Source organism: Megalobrama amblycephala, linkage group LG24, assembly GCF_018812025.1.
Source record: "Megalobrama amblycephala isolate DHTTF-2021 linkage group LG24, ASM1881202v1, whole genome shotgun sequence".
Taxonomy (NCBI): domain Eukaryota; kingdom Metazoa; phylum Chordata; class Actinopteri; order Cypriniformes; family Xenocyprididae; genus Megalobrama; species Megalobrama amblycephala.
Window position 1 is genome coordinate 22,648,988 of NC_063067.1, and position 18,575 is coordinate 22,667,562.

At 38.2% G+C, this 18,575-nt stretch overlaps 1 protein-coding gene across 1 annotated transcript in view; it reads right to left on the reverse strand.

The window, feature by feature from the left end:
• The window catches only part of si:ch73-181d5.4 (death-inducer obliterator 1), a 31,539-nt gene that overhangs the window by 6,190 nt on the left and 6,774 nt on the right, over window positions 1-18,575 (reverse strand). The window contains 10 exon segments of the mRNA XM_048177520.1: window positions 35-512; window positions 2,431-2,578; window positions 2,755-2,892; window positions 2,969-3,052; window positions 3,158-3,317; window positions 3,508-3,871; window positions 8,247-8,415; window positions 8,417-8,584; window positions 16,819-17,100; window positions 17,797-17,968. Coding sequence (XP_048033477.1) covers window positions 35-512; window positions 2,431-2,578; window positions 2,755-2,892; window positions 2,969-3,052; window positions 3,158-3,317; window positions 3,508-3,871; window positions 8,247-8,415; window positions 8,417-8,584; window positions 16,819-17,100; window positions 17,797-17,968 — 2,163 coding nt within the window.

The following is an 18,575-nucleotide window of genomic DNA, read 5'->3' on the forward strand; positions in this document are numbered from 1 at the left end:
GTTAAAGTTACATCCAAAACATGTCTGCATGCACCTTGTCGTTGAGCCATATGAAGTGTCCAGTGAGGCTGGCGAAGGTTTCATGAGGATAGATTTGGGCATTGGAGCAGGCAAATGTACAGACACATGTGGTGGCAGTGTCTCTTTAAGAGGGTCCATGACAGCCTTTACTGGAGGCGGATGCTGGTGTGGGGGTGAGACAAACTCTGAGCCAGCAGATGATGGCAGAGTTTGTCGGTATTGTGCTGTACGGGGATCTCTTCTAGAGATGGACACAGTGGGAACTGAAGGAATCAAAACAGGAGAGAAATCTGCTGATGGTAACTTCGAGTCCAAGTCCTCTGCATTGGGAGACGCAGGGGACTCAATGATATCAGAGTCCAGTGCCGGTGAATCCAGTGCTTCATCTTTCATCTGAACAACACATGGAGATTTCTCCTTTTCTGTGTCTTCTTTCACTGTCTTCATCTTGGGCTTCTTGGTTGCAGGATCATTATCAGTTGATACTTGGCCTGCAGGTAAGACATTTTTAAGTATGGGGCAGGGCAGCAACTTCAAAACTGTTTTTATTTTTGACTATCTCTGGCCTTTTGCTTGACATGCAAGTTATGGAAGAAAGTTGCAGGGACTATTTGTTTAGGCTGTGGTTTGCAATACTTATATACTACATATAGCTGTTGTTCTGGATACTGATTGGTCAATACAGTGATCCAATCATTTTAAAATATATGTAAAGTAGATATAAAGTATATATTTTAATACATATCATAAGTCATTCTATATATAGTAACAGCTCTGACATGCAACACCTGTACTGGGTATAACAGAACCCACCAAGTTTTATCAGATAATAAATAATGTTTAACCCTTAAATGCATGTTTAACCTCTTTAATGACCCGGGACGTCATTCACTACCCTCCTCCTTGTTCATTTTTTAATAGTTAGACATCAACCTTCTTGGTATTCCTCAATCAATTCATTATAAAGAATATAACAAGAAAAAAATCATAAAATTATAAAAGAATGCCTATTTTTGCATTCATTTTTTGTAAAAATTGTATAGGGTCGCAAACGACCCGAGGTGTGTATGAGTGTATGTATATTTTTTCTGCACAACAATAATTGAATCTTAGATGACGGAATAAGTGCAATTCACCTTTATTTCACAAGGAGGCAATGTCTGAAACGCAATGCTGAAGTGATGACTCATTTCAGACAGAAAACAAAATAATAAGAAAAACATGAAATGGCTCAAAGATTTACTGCAGAGCAAGTACTGAACGCAATCAAATATGACTGTAATTGTTCACAGGATGAATCTGATGAAGCTGTTAGCGATCAAATTATTGATTTTGAAGATGTTGAAAATTACATAGTTTTGAGAATACGTTTGAGATCGCGAATGGGCTCATATTCGTGACCTCAAACATAAAACTTTAATTATTTGCTGAATTTACTGGGAAATTAGCTCTGACGAGGACAGTGAGGATGGCAAAAAACATCTGCTCAAACTGGAGCCCTTTCAAGCTCCAAAAACTAACAAAATACGATTTATTTTATTCTTCTGTAATTGTTACTCTAATATCAGAGGAGTTTTATATTATTGCGACAGGTAGAGATCCTTCCGTGTTAGATATAGATCCGGGTCGATAAAGACCGAATATGTAAGAATGATTGGCGAAAAGTCATGCATTTAAGGGTTAATTACACTGTAATATCTACAGTATGCACAGCCTCCCATACCTTACTGACATAAAGACATAAATCTCCATTAAAGGTGCTAAAGAGGATGTTTTGTTTTATACATTTTTGCAATATTACTTGAAACTGTCTTTACTAACTGATAAAAGACTATTTATTAGGTGCACTGAAAGGAATAATATTAATATACATCATCTGTGCACGAGGTAGGGCCTTAAAAACATCAGCCAATCGTTTACGCGATCATCGCGTAAACGACTGGCCCTCTGGCTTGTCAATCACTGCCGTGACGTTCCTTGTGAGAGACGTGCGCGGATTGGCCCTCTGGCTTGTCAATCACTGCCATGACGTTCCTTGTGAGAGACGAGCGTGGCTGCGCGCTCCAGTAACTTTCCACACTCCACAGGCGCCGCATGCAATGTTTTTGTCAGGAGACAGGAGTAACAACTGCAGATTATGAGTTACCTGCGGTGAGTCCGACATAATGAATCCACTAACACAACACAGCGAATGCCGGTGGTAAACACTCGTGTTCCAATACGAGTGTTTACGAGTTTTGGGAGGCGTTCCTTCGAAAGAGGGGGGTTGTTCTTTCGCATGCGCTCATTTCAAAAACTCAGTAACAGTCTTTGGTTTCTCAGTCGACGAAAAGATCCTCTTTAGCACCTTTAAAGCAGGCAGTGCATGTGAAGTTTTTTTTGTTCATTATGTGTTTTAGAAGGTCATACCTGTACATATCCTGCAATTAAGGTCAAAGAGATGGTGTTTATGTTCTGTTGTTGTGTCTTTCAACATGCTGCTGATCAGGTCTGGAGCATCTAAGATCATTTCCCTCGCCGGAGTCTGCTTCGGTTGAGACAGGGACTGTTTCTCTTCCTAAGGATAGACAAAAGACTTTATTGCTTGATTGTTCAGAGGAAGAGAAATGCCACTGTGTTTTAGCAGTTTAAAAAGCCCTAATACACTCGGAGATTGTGTAGTCAAGCTGCAGTGGATGATCTGCAATGTGTTTGTCAAAGTCTTTTGCTAACTTTGTCTAAAATTCAACTCACTGAGGGAGTGGTTGTGCTCAATGGCTGTGTGGTCTCTACACTCATCACTTCCTCAGGAGGAGCAGGAGGAGGTTCTTCCATTTTCACAGAACGAAGGGATGATGATTCCTCCTTTGCAGAAGAGTCAGCAGCGGTTTCCTGTCAAAAACAGTCAAAACGCTCTACATCGACTTACTTTACATGAATTTTTTTTGTGACCAATCCAATATTTTACCTCAACAGATGTCATGTCCTGCTGACTCAAATGAACGAGCCTGACTGGAAGTATGTTTCCTTTCAAAACCTGATGACAAAGTTCCTGAAAACATATTAGAATCAGCATATTAGAATAAATTTAAGACTCCACACATTATGAAACAACATTTAAATGAAGTAAATACAAAGAAAATGCACATAAAATAACCTTGTTTTGGGGATCTTTCAAGCTGAGGATGAGACACTGGTATTTATTCTTATACTCCTCATCTGTGGTGTAACACATATTGAACAGCTCTTTCTCCATGTCCACAGCCAGCTTTTCAATTTCATTCTCAGAAATGTTTAAATCATCACTCTGATTTAACCTAAAGAAGATGATAATCACAAGATTAGAAACCTCTGTAAGCAGCAGCAGCAACAAGGACTAGCGCACAAACGACTGAATGTGGATTAAATATAGAATTCCAGTTATCATTTTAAAGCAAAGTGGACTACAAAGCCATAAGTTACATAAAATTACTTATAATGCAATAAAGTTTCATGTGAAACTCTAACCTTCTGAGCAGAATTTGACTTAGAGAGCGACGGATGTTTTGTCTGATCAGGAGAGGACTGTCCACAGCAGGATCTTCCGCTGAGGCTCTGCTGGTCACAAGTTCTGGAGCTCTGCTGGACTCAGCAGCTGCCTTGGATTCAGAAGGCTTTTTAGTGAAGGTTAAAGGGCTTTTACTGAGAGCCCCTTTCAGAAGCTCCAGTCGTGGAGAGCCTGGCATGGTTTTCTTTGCTCTTCCTGGAGTGGACCTCTTGATTACTGGGGCTGCAGGAGTCTTTTCAGAAGGGGGAGCATCCAGAGTCAGATCTGAAGGTCGGCTCTGGGGTGTACTGGTACTGCTCACAACTTCATCTTTGTCTTTAATGGCTTAAAAATATAAACAGAATAAAGGGAATGATATAAAGATATGAATTATTTGTTAAAACACACACAACTGATTATGTATTTTAAAAGTTTGGGTAGGGACGCTTAAGAAGCAAGCCCATTTTGGGACTAATTATGAAAATTGGGACTGTAGGTCGCTCACCTCAGAACTGCTAGACTCTGGTTTGATCTCTAAGGTCAAGACACCACGTGTGTATCATTTAACAATCAAAGATGAGTCTATTCAGTCATTTAGCTTTTATGTGTTCAAAAAACAATGCTGTAACAACCCAACTGTACATAATGATTTAATGTAATGACCTAAAAATATGTGTATGTGTATTGTCGCACAAATAACTACAGTAACATATCCAGTAAACTTCAGCTTTTAACAAAATCTTTTCAATAAAATGTCTGTGTAAAAATGTCATAGAGAGTTATTGAGCTGTATAGGTGCCATTATATGAACAATAAATGGACATTTAGAGATTGGTCTGTAGTTCACAGAAGAATCAAGATTACTTTTCTTCAGTAGGGGCCTAACAGTTGCAGTTTTAAAAGTTTGTGGACATTATTCATGAGTAATAAAGCAGTTCACCACTGTTTTTAAGGAGTTTAGTGGGTAATGGGTCAAGAGGTCAGCTAGAGGAATTCATAAGTGAAATGATCCATGCGTTTCTGGTGCTGACAGATGAGAAAGTGGACAGGTTTCATTCCAGAGCTCAACTTTACAAGTAGGACAATCACCATTTTTCACCACAGATTTGGTGAGCCGCGGCCCTACAGATCAACCTACTTTGCCATACTCATTTCCTGATATCATGATTATGTGTTGTGTAGCTTTCTCATTTATTCAGATGCAAGAGTTTTGATTTATAGAAAAGCCTTGTGTTAGAAAACATGCCAGTTCTCATATACAGGTGCTTTTCTGGACTTATTTAGATTCTACTCAAGCAGGATTTCTCACATGAGCAGTACGTATGCGGTACATGTTTTTTCAGGAGCTCATATTAACAGGATTAGAGCATTCACACGCTGCACATGGACGATGCAGGAGCACTGCAGAACATTTCTATTTTTATCGAGTCTACTTTTGCTGACCATAAAATGACAGCATACTTTGTGCTCAAAATGAATGAGAAAATTTAGTAATTTCACCATAAATGCATAATTAAAGTCTACTGTGTTTACCAGTCTAACCATTGTCAACATTTGAGTTTTGGTGTGAAACAGAAATGGTGGTCTATCCTAAAAATAGAGTGATCTGTTCCTGATCCAACTGTCCACTGTCCACAAGTTAAAGGTAAAGTGTACTTGTAATCGGTTTTTCAAACACGATTCTCAAAATGCGGCCCGTGTCTGCCACACAAATAGCTCTGCATCAAACTCAATGAATTAGAATGGGCTTTACGTCGTATGAAAGACGGGAAAACTAGTCTCATCGCATCTGCTTGTCTGAGAAAGTGTTAATGGCAGCATGAACTGACGTCGATATCTATAGACTTTTAAGGTAATCGCTAACCTAGCTAGTTGTCTTTATTGCTGGCATTTTATTCACTTTAAATATCCGATTGTTAGTGAGAAGAATAAAAATAAAAATAAAAACTTTAGATTTAGATCAAACTGCGATGGACACTGGTTATACTTTCTTTGCTCAACTCCTTTTAAGTAAAACAGCTCTATATTTAACAAAGCACATATAAAAGACCTGAACCAGAAGTGATGCTACCCGTTTTACAGAATATGGAAGTTTGTAGCACTTGTGATGCTTGTAGCAGCTTGTGATGCAGAAATGACAGACTTGTACTGTAACACATTCTCAAGACCTCACACCCTGTTTTAATGGTAGAGACACTGTTTTGTAGTTTGGTGCCGTCTGTATGTGCAAATGTCCTTGTTTGTGCTTCATGTGAAGCGAAACAAGAGGATCTGAATTCATTTGTTATTGCTGGTGCTTTAAAGAGATGAAATGCTGTAGAAGTGCATACAAAGGAGGTATTTTGTTGTTATTTTTAAACATTAAAATAGAAATAAGTGCATGATCTTTTTTGGGATTTTTGAAGAATTATTAGTGAAGAAATGTGTCTCCTAAAAAAACATTTTTAAACAAATGTTGACATGAAATATGACAAACTGTGGCAGCCCTTGACCTTAGCTGTGGATACTAGTATTTGACCAGTGAGTCCATGTAACAGTGTTTTGACAATGTCAGGGGTCTGAGCGTGGTTCGCATAGTTTTTGGCCCATATTTGAACACTCCAAACGATCACACCCTAAATGTGCCCTTATTTCATAAACTACTGTGTAAGATTTTTAAGTCTGTAATGTGGTCACACTGTGGGGAGTTGTTCATGTAGGTGACGCAAGTTCAAGCCCATCTTGGAAAAGGCATCCTTCCAGATTCTTGCCCTATTCAAGTCAAGTCACCTTTATATTAATGTGCTTTATACAACACAGATTGATTCAAAGCAGCTTTAAAGGGATAAGCAGGTAAATGATCAATGACAGCTGTACAGCAGCTCTAAAAGAAAATACTGTCATTGTTCAGCTGAAGTCAGTTCAGTGTTGATCCAGTTCAGTTCAGTTCAAGGCTGTGTAAAGTTTATTAATTATAGACTGAGTTTAATTCAGCTATAATCAGCTCTGGAGAAAACATTGATGTCATAATCCAGCTCAGTTCAGTTCTCATTCAATAGTGTCAGTGCAGTCAGATCAATAAGATTGATGAATATTACCTGATGAATTTTCAATGGAAGAATCTGTGTAAATACTAAATCTGTGAAATATGATCATCCAATGATTGTCACTCCAATGACAAAATTAGCTGAGCTGAGGGGAGGCGAGTATGCGTGTGCGTGCGTGTGTGTGTGTGTGTGTGTGTGTGTGTGTGTGTGTGTGTGTGTGTGTGTGAGAGAGAGAGAGAGAGAGGGAGCATGTTTACATGCACACCAACACGCTGATAACTACCAAAAAGTCAGTTATACTGAAATGCTTTACCGATTTATATGCAAAGCAATAACCCTAGCAACACGAGAAAACTGTGCTTATAATAGTTAAAAAAAAAAAAAAATCAGTATTGAACGTGAAAAGGTAATATCCATGTATCCGACTCTTGAGTTTTCCAATTGTGAATTGTGTTGTGATAAATATGCGAGTGATGTTAGATAATGCATTAAAACTCCAGAGTACTTCAAAAGGTCAGTAGGAAAATTACAGATTGATTGTGTTCTCATGTTTGCAATTTGTGACCGAAGCCTTGAAAAGTAACTTTTTTGTTTTACAGGAAAACCAATGTAATAATATTTTTGTTCAATAATGTTGTTTGATTATTATATAACAATTTTGAGGGTATTTTATGATACTGTGCAATATTTATTAGCTATTTTTCCCCACTGGAAAATACAAATTCTTTTATTAAATTGAAGCAGTATTCCATGTTAAAAGGCATTTAAAATCCTTTTATTTTTTGAAGGTAGATTAGTGCCATTTGGTGAGAGTAAAAAAAGAAAAAAAAAAAAGAAAAACTTATGCAATGTGTGTTTGTCTGTGAATGTAAGTGAGTGTGTTTGTGTGGGTGTTTCTGTTTTGTACTCTCTGTGTTTTAGAGTGTAACCTCTTTCTTGCTGTTCATTTTTTTACTGCTTTGTGGCTGAATTTTTGATTTTATTTCACACATTTGTATAAACTTGCTCTGTCTTATAGTCATGCTAGTTCATATATATGTGTGTGTGGGGAGGGGGTCAGGGGGTTGGGTATGTATTTTGCACTCTTGGCATTTTAGAGTGTCCCCCCTTCAGTGCTGTGCACTTTTTTTCTGCAGTGTCCGATTTGTAGTTTGTACCAACAAAAGATTCTCTGAGTTTTCGTATATATATTCGTATTTCCCACTCATTTCCTATGTCGGCCATTTTTGACCAAAAAGAAGGTAAGTGTGACTTTTTTTACAACCTTTTAACATGTCCGAATCATGTCCTTGATTTTTTTGTGTGTTCATATTGCTAATGTGACAAAAGTCACCAAGTGTCATCTCATTCCAACGAAGCTACGATTTTTAACATTTCAAAATATAAAATTATTCAGTCAAAAATGACTGAAGAGGGCCAGAGGGTTAAGAAGATTTAAAACACAGGTTAAGGTGTTTACATGCTGGGCAAAATTGGGGTAAATGGCAAAAACCTAGCTGTGTTCGATCGGTTTATGCTTAAGCCGTTTATCACTGTATTCAGAAAATGACTGTATGCAGATAAAGGAAAGAGTTAACATGTTTACAAAAGCATGTGCACTGGTGGCTTATTAAGAATGTGCATGTAAACGAGCACAGAGAGAGCGAGAGAGAAAGCATCTCCTTGTGTCTGTGAAGAGAGCACATGATACATACTGGGTTTGTAATCTAGAGGAGGAGATGATGCTGCGGCTGGCTGTACAGGACTTGAATGATGCGGTTGGCTGTACAGGAGATGATGCGGTTGGCTGTACTGGAGATGATGATGCGGCTGGCTGTACTGGAGTCGATGATACAGTTGGCTGTACTGGAGTCGATAATACGGTTGGCTGTACAGGGGCTGATGATGTGGTTGGCTGTACAGGCTCAATGACTTTAGCTGAACACCGTGACTCTTCATCCATTTCTTCTTGTTTGCTCACATGCTCTTCCTGTGCAGGCGTCTTATTGATCTTCACTTTGAAAAGCTTTGCAAGAAATGATCGTTTCTCACTCTGAAATGTGAAAGCATAAAAGTGAACACTGGGTACACAAGAGTAACAAACACTCACTTCAACGTGATTCAAAATGTGATGTGAAAATGTGACCTCTATATTTTTTTTATTTTATTAATCATTGAAATGCATTGCATTCTTTAAAAAAGTGACACTCATCAATTGTTCACTTATATATATATATATATATATAACTCTGCAAAAAAAGAAATGTCCTCTCACTTCAACTGCATGTCTTAACATGTAAATATTTGTATGAACATAAAAAGATTCAGCAACTGAGACAAACTAAAGTTTCACAGACAGATATAGAATAATGAGGTCCCTGAACAGAGCAGGGGTAAATATGAAAAGTAGCAGTCAGTAAGTGGTGCGGCAGCAGCTGCTTTAAAGGGGACCCATTATGTCCCTTTACAAGATGTAATATAAGTCTCAGGTGTCCCCTGAATGTCTCTGTGAAGTTTCAGCTCAAAATACCCCACAGATCATTTATTATAGCATGTTGTAAACACCCATTTTTAAGTGGAAGCAAAAACATGCTGTTTTGGTGCATGTGTCTTTAATGCAAATGAGCTTCTGCTCCCACCCCCTATCCAGAAGAGGGTGGAGCTTATACAGCTCATGTCTTGGATACTCTGCCAAAAACAAAAAACATCTGTTTGGTTTTTATTATAATATCATCTATATTGCGGCCACGCTCATGTGACATTGTAGTTCTTCATCATCATCAATGTTTATTATCTGCATGCGTTTTGAAGCTACACAGCAAAATCCCCAGAGTTAAATCAACTCTGCTCAGAGTACATATATTCCCTCTCTATATAGTGTTAAACACTGAAGCAGAGTTAAAGTTGAGATAATTAAGTGATTAAGTTATGATTGAGCATTAGTGATGAACACCTGCTGTTAACAAGAATCACAGAAGAGAAACACAATAACTACAAATGACTTCCAGCCACAGTCTTAGATGAAATCAACTGAAGATAAAAGACATTAAATCTCTCAAGATCTGATTAAACAACTCCACAAACAGCATATTATATCATTAACTTTAAAGGGCACCTATTATGCCCCTTTTTACAAGATGTAATATTGGTCTTGGGTGTCCCCAGAATGTATTTGTGAAGTTTCAGCACAAAATACCCCACAGTTAATTTATTATAACCATTTGAAAATGTCATTTTTGGGGCCTGTTTTAAAAAGAGCTATTTTGGTGTGTACCACCTTAAATATAAATGAGCTGCATATCCCCGCCCTGCCTTTGGATGAGGGCGTAACTTGCATATCTATGGCAATAAACAGTCGGTAGAAGCAGAATGGCTGAGAGTGAGAGACCCGCTGTTTTGTATGGCATTTAGCCGCACATGTTTGAACCGGAATCAGACCCAGATGATGAAGAGACTCCGGCAGAAGAAACACAATTGAGAATGGAGCAGGACGTCTCTGAATGGTTATTTGATACATTTATGTACTTATAGAGTTTTAATCGCGTCCCCTTTGCAATTATGGATGTGCAACACACACACACACACACACACTGTGATAACGTTCGCGCAATTTTTTGAAACTACAAACACAAATACTGTGATAACGTTTGCTAAGTACAAACGAAATTATATTTACACACTATACAAACAAGGTTTAAATTATATACACAGACATTCTACGACGACGACAACAACTTTAGACGAATTTGTTATTGAATTCGCTGACATCGACTGAAATGACTATTTGCTCAAAAAACATTAAATACACTTACTTCTTCTGGAGGTGACGTTGGATCGCGAACAGTAGGCAACGATCCACACTTGAGGATTAACTTTGAAGCAAGACCTGCTTTGAATTGACCCTCGTTCTCAAAACAGTCAGTCAAAAAATGATTCGCGCAAACATAAACGTATTTTGGAATTTTGAGTGGTGCCTTTCTTTCGTAAATAAAATCCATCCACTGCGTTTTCAGTGGCTCTGATGTCGGAAGTAAGTGAAAACTACTATGTTCATTATTACATCCCACAACAGAACACTTATGTTTCTTAGGAGACATTACCGGCTGTCGTTGAAACAATGGAGGATGGTTGACCGATCACCGGGGCGGGGTCTATGCCAAAACCAGATTGTCAATCAAACCACGTGGGTGGGGCTTAGCGCAATTCTACGTCACAGTGAGAGCAATCTTAGAACAGGGCGTTCTGAGACAGTGCTTATGAATTATTGAGATTGTAAAAAAACCACTGGGTGGATTTTTCTCATTCTAGGGTGGTTTTGCTCACACACTGCCAACACACATTTATGGTCAAACACCATGTAAAAGTGAATTTTGCATAATAGGTGCCCTTTAACTCTGCTTCAGTGTTATTTTATCTCTATGTAGAGCGGGACCATATGTTCTCCGAGCAGAGTTGATTTAAATCTGGGGATTTTACTGTGTATATCAGTCTAAACTTCTGATATATGGTTTTCTGAGCGCACACATCTGAAGCACGGGCACAGAAAGCTGCCTGTCAGACGGCGTGTCCCGTAAGTATTAAACTAAGTTCTCTTTCACATCTTATTGAGCTTAAACTGTCAGATACACACAAGGTCATGTCAAAAACACACATAGTTAGTTATGTCTGTGAACGTAAACAGCAGGGAAAGAAATCACATGTATATTAGACCTGTGTATTAAATTGACAGCAGTGTGATATACGGTTGTTAGCTCTTCCGGGTCCAAACGCTCCATCTCATACTACAAGAAAACAACAAACGGTGCCAATATATACACACAATGTGGTGTAATACTACCAAAAAATTATAATCATAACCTTTATCTCCATACCAAATTACCGTATTTTCAATGTTTAACTTTTTAAAATGTAAAAATGTTTAATATGAATAAATAGAGCTCATAAACAGCCGTCGAGATGGCATTCTCAAGTGAAACGAGTTGAGGCTTGGACCCAGAAATGACGTTCCATACATCACGACTTAACAAGCGGATACTGTTAATATGAACCAAACAACAAAAGAAAAACAGAAAATCACTCACTGCTTTTGATTAAATAACTTCAGTAGTTTTAATAAGAATACATTTCTTACTTGAATGCTGCTGTTAAATGCTCCGGCGAGGAGATAAACATGCTGACTGTGTACAGCTCACTCAGGGGAGGAGCTAAGCTAATAGGGCAGATTCACCAGTAGTGGGTGGGGCCTATGCAATGTGATGTCACATTGAAGCACATTCCTGAATGGCTCATTTTAAAACACTGCTTCAGATTTATAGGGGGGAAAAAACAGAGTGGATGGACTTTTACCACAATAGGGTGGTTGTGTACACACACATAATTTAGTTCAAAAACAATATAAAAGTGTTTTTTCCATAAGTCCTACATCCCCCAGTTCATCTGATCCTCATGGACTGCATGATTTTATTCCACTCTTCCAGCAAACACTTGCAGGTTCTTGAACACGTCTGGTTTGGTACATGGTTTGACACTGGAAGACGATCAGCTGTCCTTCTGTCTCCTTGTAACTCTGTCTTAGGTGTCTTACTTTATGGACATTGTAGTTTATTCGCTCTGTTCACATCTGCAGTCCCCACACCTCCTGCAGCAGGACTATAGCAGGTTCAGGGACGCTCTGCATCCCTCTCCTGCTGTCCTAAATTATTTTTACTGTGACCTTAACAGTCTCCTGCATGTAAATTGTCAGGACTGTTCCTCAGGTGCAAGCTTGAATGTAGCTACAATGAATAAAAAAAAAAAAAAGCACCACCAATACTATGTCTGAAATTGCCCTATATAGTGCACTCATTTCAGTCATTTGTAGTGGTGTCTGAAACTACATTATCAAGTGTCTTTTAGCACTGGTCAATACTGTCAAAAACGTTTTTCTATATTGACAGTTTTGCTAAGGATTATTCTTTTTTTTTCCCCCCAAGGTTTCAGGGGCTTTCAGGGTCCCATGGTCAAAAGAAATCATGAAATTTGGCACGTCAGAGTCGTCGACCATTATGCCAGACAAAAAGGTGTATAAATAGGTGTGATGGGGTGGGAGGCTCTGCAGCCCATTTTATGTGTGGTGCATATATTTACATGATTTCTTTCACAAATATGTATGAATTGCTACACATATATAGTTCTCATTGAGTCAAACAACTTTCACACAGATATAAGCTCTGCCCAACAGGAAGTCACCCATTTTGTTTTTCATGAAAAGTGAATGCAGTGAACTTTTAAATTCTCCTCGTAAGGGATTCATGTCATCATCATCAAACTTAATCAAAATTATGCTCAAGATTTTGATGATAAACATCTAGAAGGTTTTCGATATGGTGAACACTTTAATAAGCGAGGCAATACATTTAAGGGCAACAACAAAAAAAAAAAATTATGATAGAACTGAAGTGTCTGCTTGAAGAAGAGGTGGAAAAACAGCTAAAAAGGGTCTGAAGGCTGTAAACATGCTTTCAAGGCATTGAGTCCAACCCACTGTACTGCAACTGCAACAGTACTAGATCCTCGATTTAAAGAACATTACTATGACGCAAAGGAAAAGCAGCGTGCATGGGAAATGATACAGGCAGAGTTGATGGAAGAATCTGGTGAAGGAGACACCAGTGTGCCAGAGAAACAGACATGTACAAGTGATGAGGTGCACGCTTCCTCGCTTCCTGGCATGCTTGACAAGATTCGTGATACCTATACATGACAACGGCTCTCTCTGGCTCAGCGGCAGCGAAAACACAGATCTGAAAGGTTTAATAGATACAGGCAAATCGTTGTCATATAGGAATGAGATTGCGTGGGTGTTTGCATCGAGATCACGATCTTTTAACGATTAATTGTGCAGCTCTTTATATATATTATATGTATATGAATGAGATGTATCCAGCCCCATGTGTGTCCACAGCATTGAATCTGGCCCCTTTTAAAAAAAGTTTCCCTGATCTAGCTGAACCAGAAGCAACAATCCCTTTGAATGAACAAAGATCCCTTCCCACTGCTTGCTTGTCTTACGCACAGGTATTCTTCTGCCCCAAGCACCAGCACAGAGAGTGAGGGAGTGTTCAGAGCTGTATCTCATGTTCTGGATGAGAAGAGGAACCATCTCTCGTGCCAGAAAGATGAACTTCAAAGAGTTCAAGAGAAACCTGACACCTTTAGTTGAATAAAAGCAGTTCAATTTTCTCTGTGTAAAGCAATTACATTAAATGTATAGCCCTGCAAAACTTTGTTCTTGACTTGAGGCTGCATTTGCTGTTCACAGTTTGAGGCTCGGATTACTTCTATTACTGCATTTTTGCACTGTTTTGCATAATTTCCAATTAAAGTGGAAATATGTTTACATGTCTTTGCCTGATGTTGTGTAGCATATTTCATCTTTTTGTATTTGCATGATGCTAACCTAGAGCTGCCGAGTTCATTACTTTACTAGTGTTTTAGATATAATCATAATCAGGTTTGTAGGACTTTATTTGTATAATTATTTTGAATCAGTGCTTCGGAGCGTGTATCAAAGTCACATGAACCATTGAAATTTCGAAACGTTTCGAAGCACTTGTGACGTAACAAAGCCTCGTTTACTAAAATCACGTGATTCTGGCAGTTTGATACGCGCTCTGAACCACTGATTCGAAACAAAAGATTCGTAAAGCTTCGAAGCTTCATGAAGCAGTGTTTTGAAATTGCCCATCACTAGATATTGTTGAATAAAGTCTTTTTTTTTTTTTTTGGCGCAACAAAAGTATTCTCATCACTTTATATTATTAAAGTTTTAAGTATCTCTTTAGTACCTTTCTGGGCACTGATAAAGGAAATGATCTTGCTGGCAATGGAGGCCTCACTGAGCCATCGAATTTTATCAAAAATATCTTAATTTGTGTTCTGAAGATGAACGAAGGTCTTACAGGTGTGGAACGACATGAGGGTGAGTAATTAATGACAATTTTCATTTTTGGGTGAACTAACCCTTTAATTTTCTATCAAATTGTATTGTTACTTTCAATAAAACTGTGATAGCTTGTAGTTTTTCCAATTTAGATTCATGAATTTAATTTACAATTATTAAAGAAAAGTTTGTTGTTTTCGGTTTCAGTTGTCAGACAAGTGCATGCTGTATTTTTCGTTTTTGCCCAGAATTTTCATTTCAGTGCATCACTACTTAAACTATTCATTATTCATTATTCAATGATTAAACTATTAAAAAAAAAAAAGAGGCTTGTCAGATGCTTTGCTTCATCCTGAAGTGAGTATGAGGTCTCTGCAGAACAAAAGTGGCCGTTTCTGTATTTGTGGGTGTTTATATATCATGCAGTGAAAATGAACCCCTTCACCCAACCCCACCCCTAAACCCCAATCAACACTCTGACGTGGGCAAATCAGGAAACGCTCAAAAAAAAAAAACGCCCCTCTGTTTATGGCCTCGCCCATCAATCATTAATGTCCTGCAGAGACCTGTACTTGCCTGAAGTTCTCATTTATCATAGCTGGCTTGAAACTACTCAATCGTATTTCCGTCACCCTGCACTTCTTACAAGTGTGTTTGAAAAAAACTCTCCGGATAATGAACCACATTGAGTTTTATTATATTGGTTTGACAAAGCCACCTGCTTCCTGCTAACTGACTGTTTCCTCTGTCAACTTCCCAGGCTGATAGAGGACTTTTAGTTAACATAGTTTTGGGTACAAGACAATACTCTGCTGAGAGTTTTGGATATCAGACAAAACAGATGCCTTGGTAAAGAGACTGGATCCAATATTCCTGGTGTGGAAATTCATTTAAACATTTTACAAAATGACTTTTTTATCTTCAACAGAAAGGCATGAGAACGAGTGAATGATTTCCCTTCATTCATGTCAATGTGCTCATCACAGAAACTGCATCAGGCATATAACAGTGAACGGGCTTTATAATGCATTAATACAGAAAGACAAATGAATACATACATAAATGGCGCAAATGAAAAATGCCGTCATCAAAGTTCAGAGTAGGGATGGGCGATATGGTCTAAAAAATTTATCACGATAATTTAAGGTATTTATTGTGATAACGATACCTATATATATATATATATATATATATATATATATATATATATATATATATATATATATATATATATATATATATATATATATATAAAATTTTCTTCTGTAAAATAGCAGATTGTTATGTGTTTAAGTTGTGTTCCAGTGACTGTGCTAAAAAACATCACACAACAACAATTACACAATAATTAAAATCAATTACAAGTTTAAAATGTAAACACAGATTCTGTATTTATTTATACTCTCATGGTGCAAACAGTGGCAAAAATAGTGCAAACAGCAAAAGTAACAATCACCAACCATGTCTTCGGTTGTGTTTCAAAATTACAACAGAGTACAACTGCAAATAAATCCTGATAAAGTAACGAACATGTTAAAATAACCTGATAAAGTAAAGAAGTTCAGTGTGAAACAGTCAATAACACACTCTTAGAGTGTAACTATAATACGTATGTGGAACATGATACCACCAATTAGGTAGTTTAAAAATTTTCAACACTTGTCCCATGGAACAAATTGTAAAAATAGTGCAAACACTATCAAAAAGTAACAATCCCAACTATGTTTTCAAATAGTTTACAAAACACAGCTGTGATGCAGCTCTCTGTGTACATGCAAATCTCCTCACAGTGCGCGTGATTTCTCTTTGGCGTCGTACGGTTGAATGTTTAAATTGGCAAGGTTTAAATGAGTTTAGTTTAACAAAGATAGCAACGTGAGATGTTCAGGTCTCACCTGCGCTCGCGCGCTATCAACACCCGGGTGATGATGGCGTAAGTGACTGCTCATAGAGCATACGGCTCTTGCATTGAACATTTGTTTACAGTGATTACGGTAGTTTGCTCCGCATCTGATTTTCTCTAACCAAACCAGTTCCAAATTGTGGAGGTAGCTCCTCGCTTAACACAAGCTCCTCCTCAGCCTCACGTCCGCCTTCCGCCATGCTTGTTTTCACTCCGCACGTGAACAGTGAATCGGTCGCGCACGAAACTACGTCATCAACTAGACTTATCGTTATTATCGCAAGGAGATAAATTTTTATCTTGAGGAGAATTTATATCACAAACAATAAGATGTCGCCCATCCCTAGTTCAGAATTACGGCATTGGACAACAAGAAAACCACACATTCCCTCTGTAAAACCTGCGTTATGACTTGCAGCACAGACCGGAGAGACAGCTCTGTTAGGGAGGAAATAATCATTACCTTGATAGACGGTTCAGTTGGTGGAGCAGCAGGTTTTGGGTTCTCAATTTTGGGTTCAGAGAGAGACTTCATGGTCATCGCTGCATGGCGCACAATACACTGATGACCACAGTACACCGACTCTGGCAGAGCATCATTACTGCAGCCTGGACCAATGCATTTAGGAGAAGCATCCTCCTCCACCTTCACCTTCTCATCCACCATCACCTTTATCTCCTCCACCTTCACCTCCTCCTCCACCTTCATCTTCACCTCCTCCTCCAGCGGCTGCTCGACACCCACCTGAGACACAACACACCGATTAGATAGAGTCATTTTCTGTGGCATCCAGAGGACTTCTGACAGCTACAAGGCTTTTTTAAAAACTATAGGACAAACTTTCACATGTTTGCATTCCTGCGCAGACATTCAGATCAAAAGAGGGGTGGTGCTAAAAATGAAGTAGGGGTGTTGAAGTTTTTGTCAAAAGGGAACACCACAGCAATCTTTCTCTATTTTCTCGACTAATGACAAAAAATGATTGGATATGGCTAGACTAGACTGACTCGAATGTTAATCAATAATAACCTTATGGCTAAAAATGTCTACAGTTTTCAGTTTCTAAATTTTCAATAAGATTACTAAAATATGACTAAAATGACCTATTGTTCTATTTTTACACAAAAGAAGATCATTTGTCTGTACAACGAAAGACTTTCAGCATATCTTGTTTTGTGTTCAACAGAAAACAAAAGTCACAGGTTTTGGAGGACATGATGGTGAGAAAATTAAAAATGTTCATTTTTGAGTGAACTATCCCTTCAAATCCTTCTTAGTACAGGTGAGAATTCAGCATAGAAATGCACTTTCCTTATAAGTCACTGATGGAGACTGAACAGTTCGGGTTTTAAATCTTTTAGACAGACTTTGTATTTCTACTGAAGCTTAAACTCTATTACACCTAATCATTGACTGAACCGCAGAAAATGAACAAATTACCGCATGGCATGAGCTGATTTGGTGTTGTCTGCTGAGGTTGTCCTGGCGGTCAGAGCACGAGGGACAGACGAACTCTTCTCCGTTCCTCTGCGGGACACCAGCCCCGGCCTCTGAGCTGCTGACACAGTCCACGTGACACCACTCTCGACACAAGCTACAGCAGATCATCAACCTGACAGACAGTTCGGCAATATCGATATATGAACATTTCAATAAATGCATTAAGAAGCTTTATGAATGAGGGTAATGCATCATATTAAAAAGAACAGGTAAAAATAAAATAAATGTTTGAGGAAAAGAACAAAAATTGAAATTGAACTGAGTCGGGATGCGATTGATTCGGCTGATATGACTCAATGGTGTTGGACATGGTGAATCAGTCTGTCAGCAGTGACTCTGATCATATATACATTTTAAATCGTGCTTCATGTTATTAAAAAATAATTATATTGTCAATTGTTGTTATATTATTTTTGCTTTTTTTTTTCGATTTATGATAGCATGATAATGCAGCATTTGCTTGATTTTGCATAAAACACTTGTGGAGCAACATGGTTTTGGTATTTACAGGTGAAGCTGTTGAACTTCATCTGATCTGCAGCAGCTGAAGATGCGTCTCTACTGTGAGCAATTAACACTCCACAACCATTAACCAAGACACCTAACCTCTGCTCCAGCTGTTTTCTGATCTAGCTTTCTAATAAACCTGCCACTGTATACTTGAGTAAATGTAATTAGTTACTGTACTTAAGTATCTTTTTGGCTACTTTGTAGTTGTA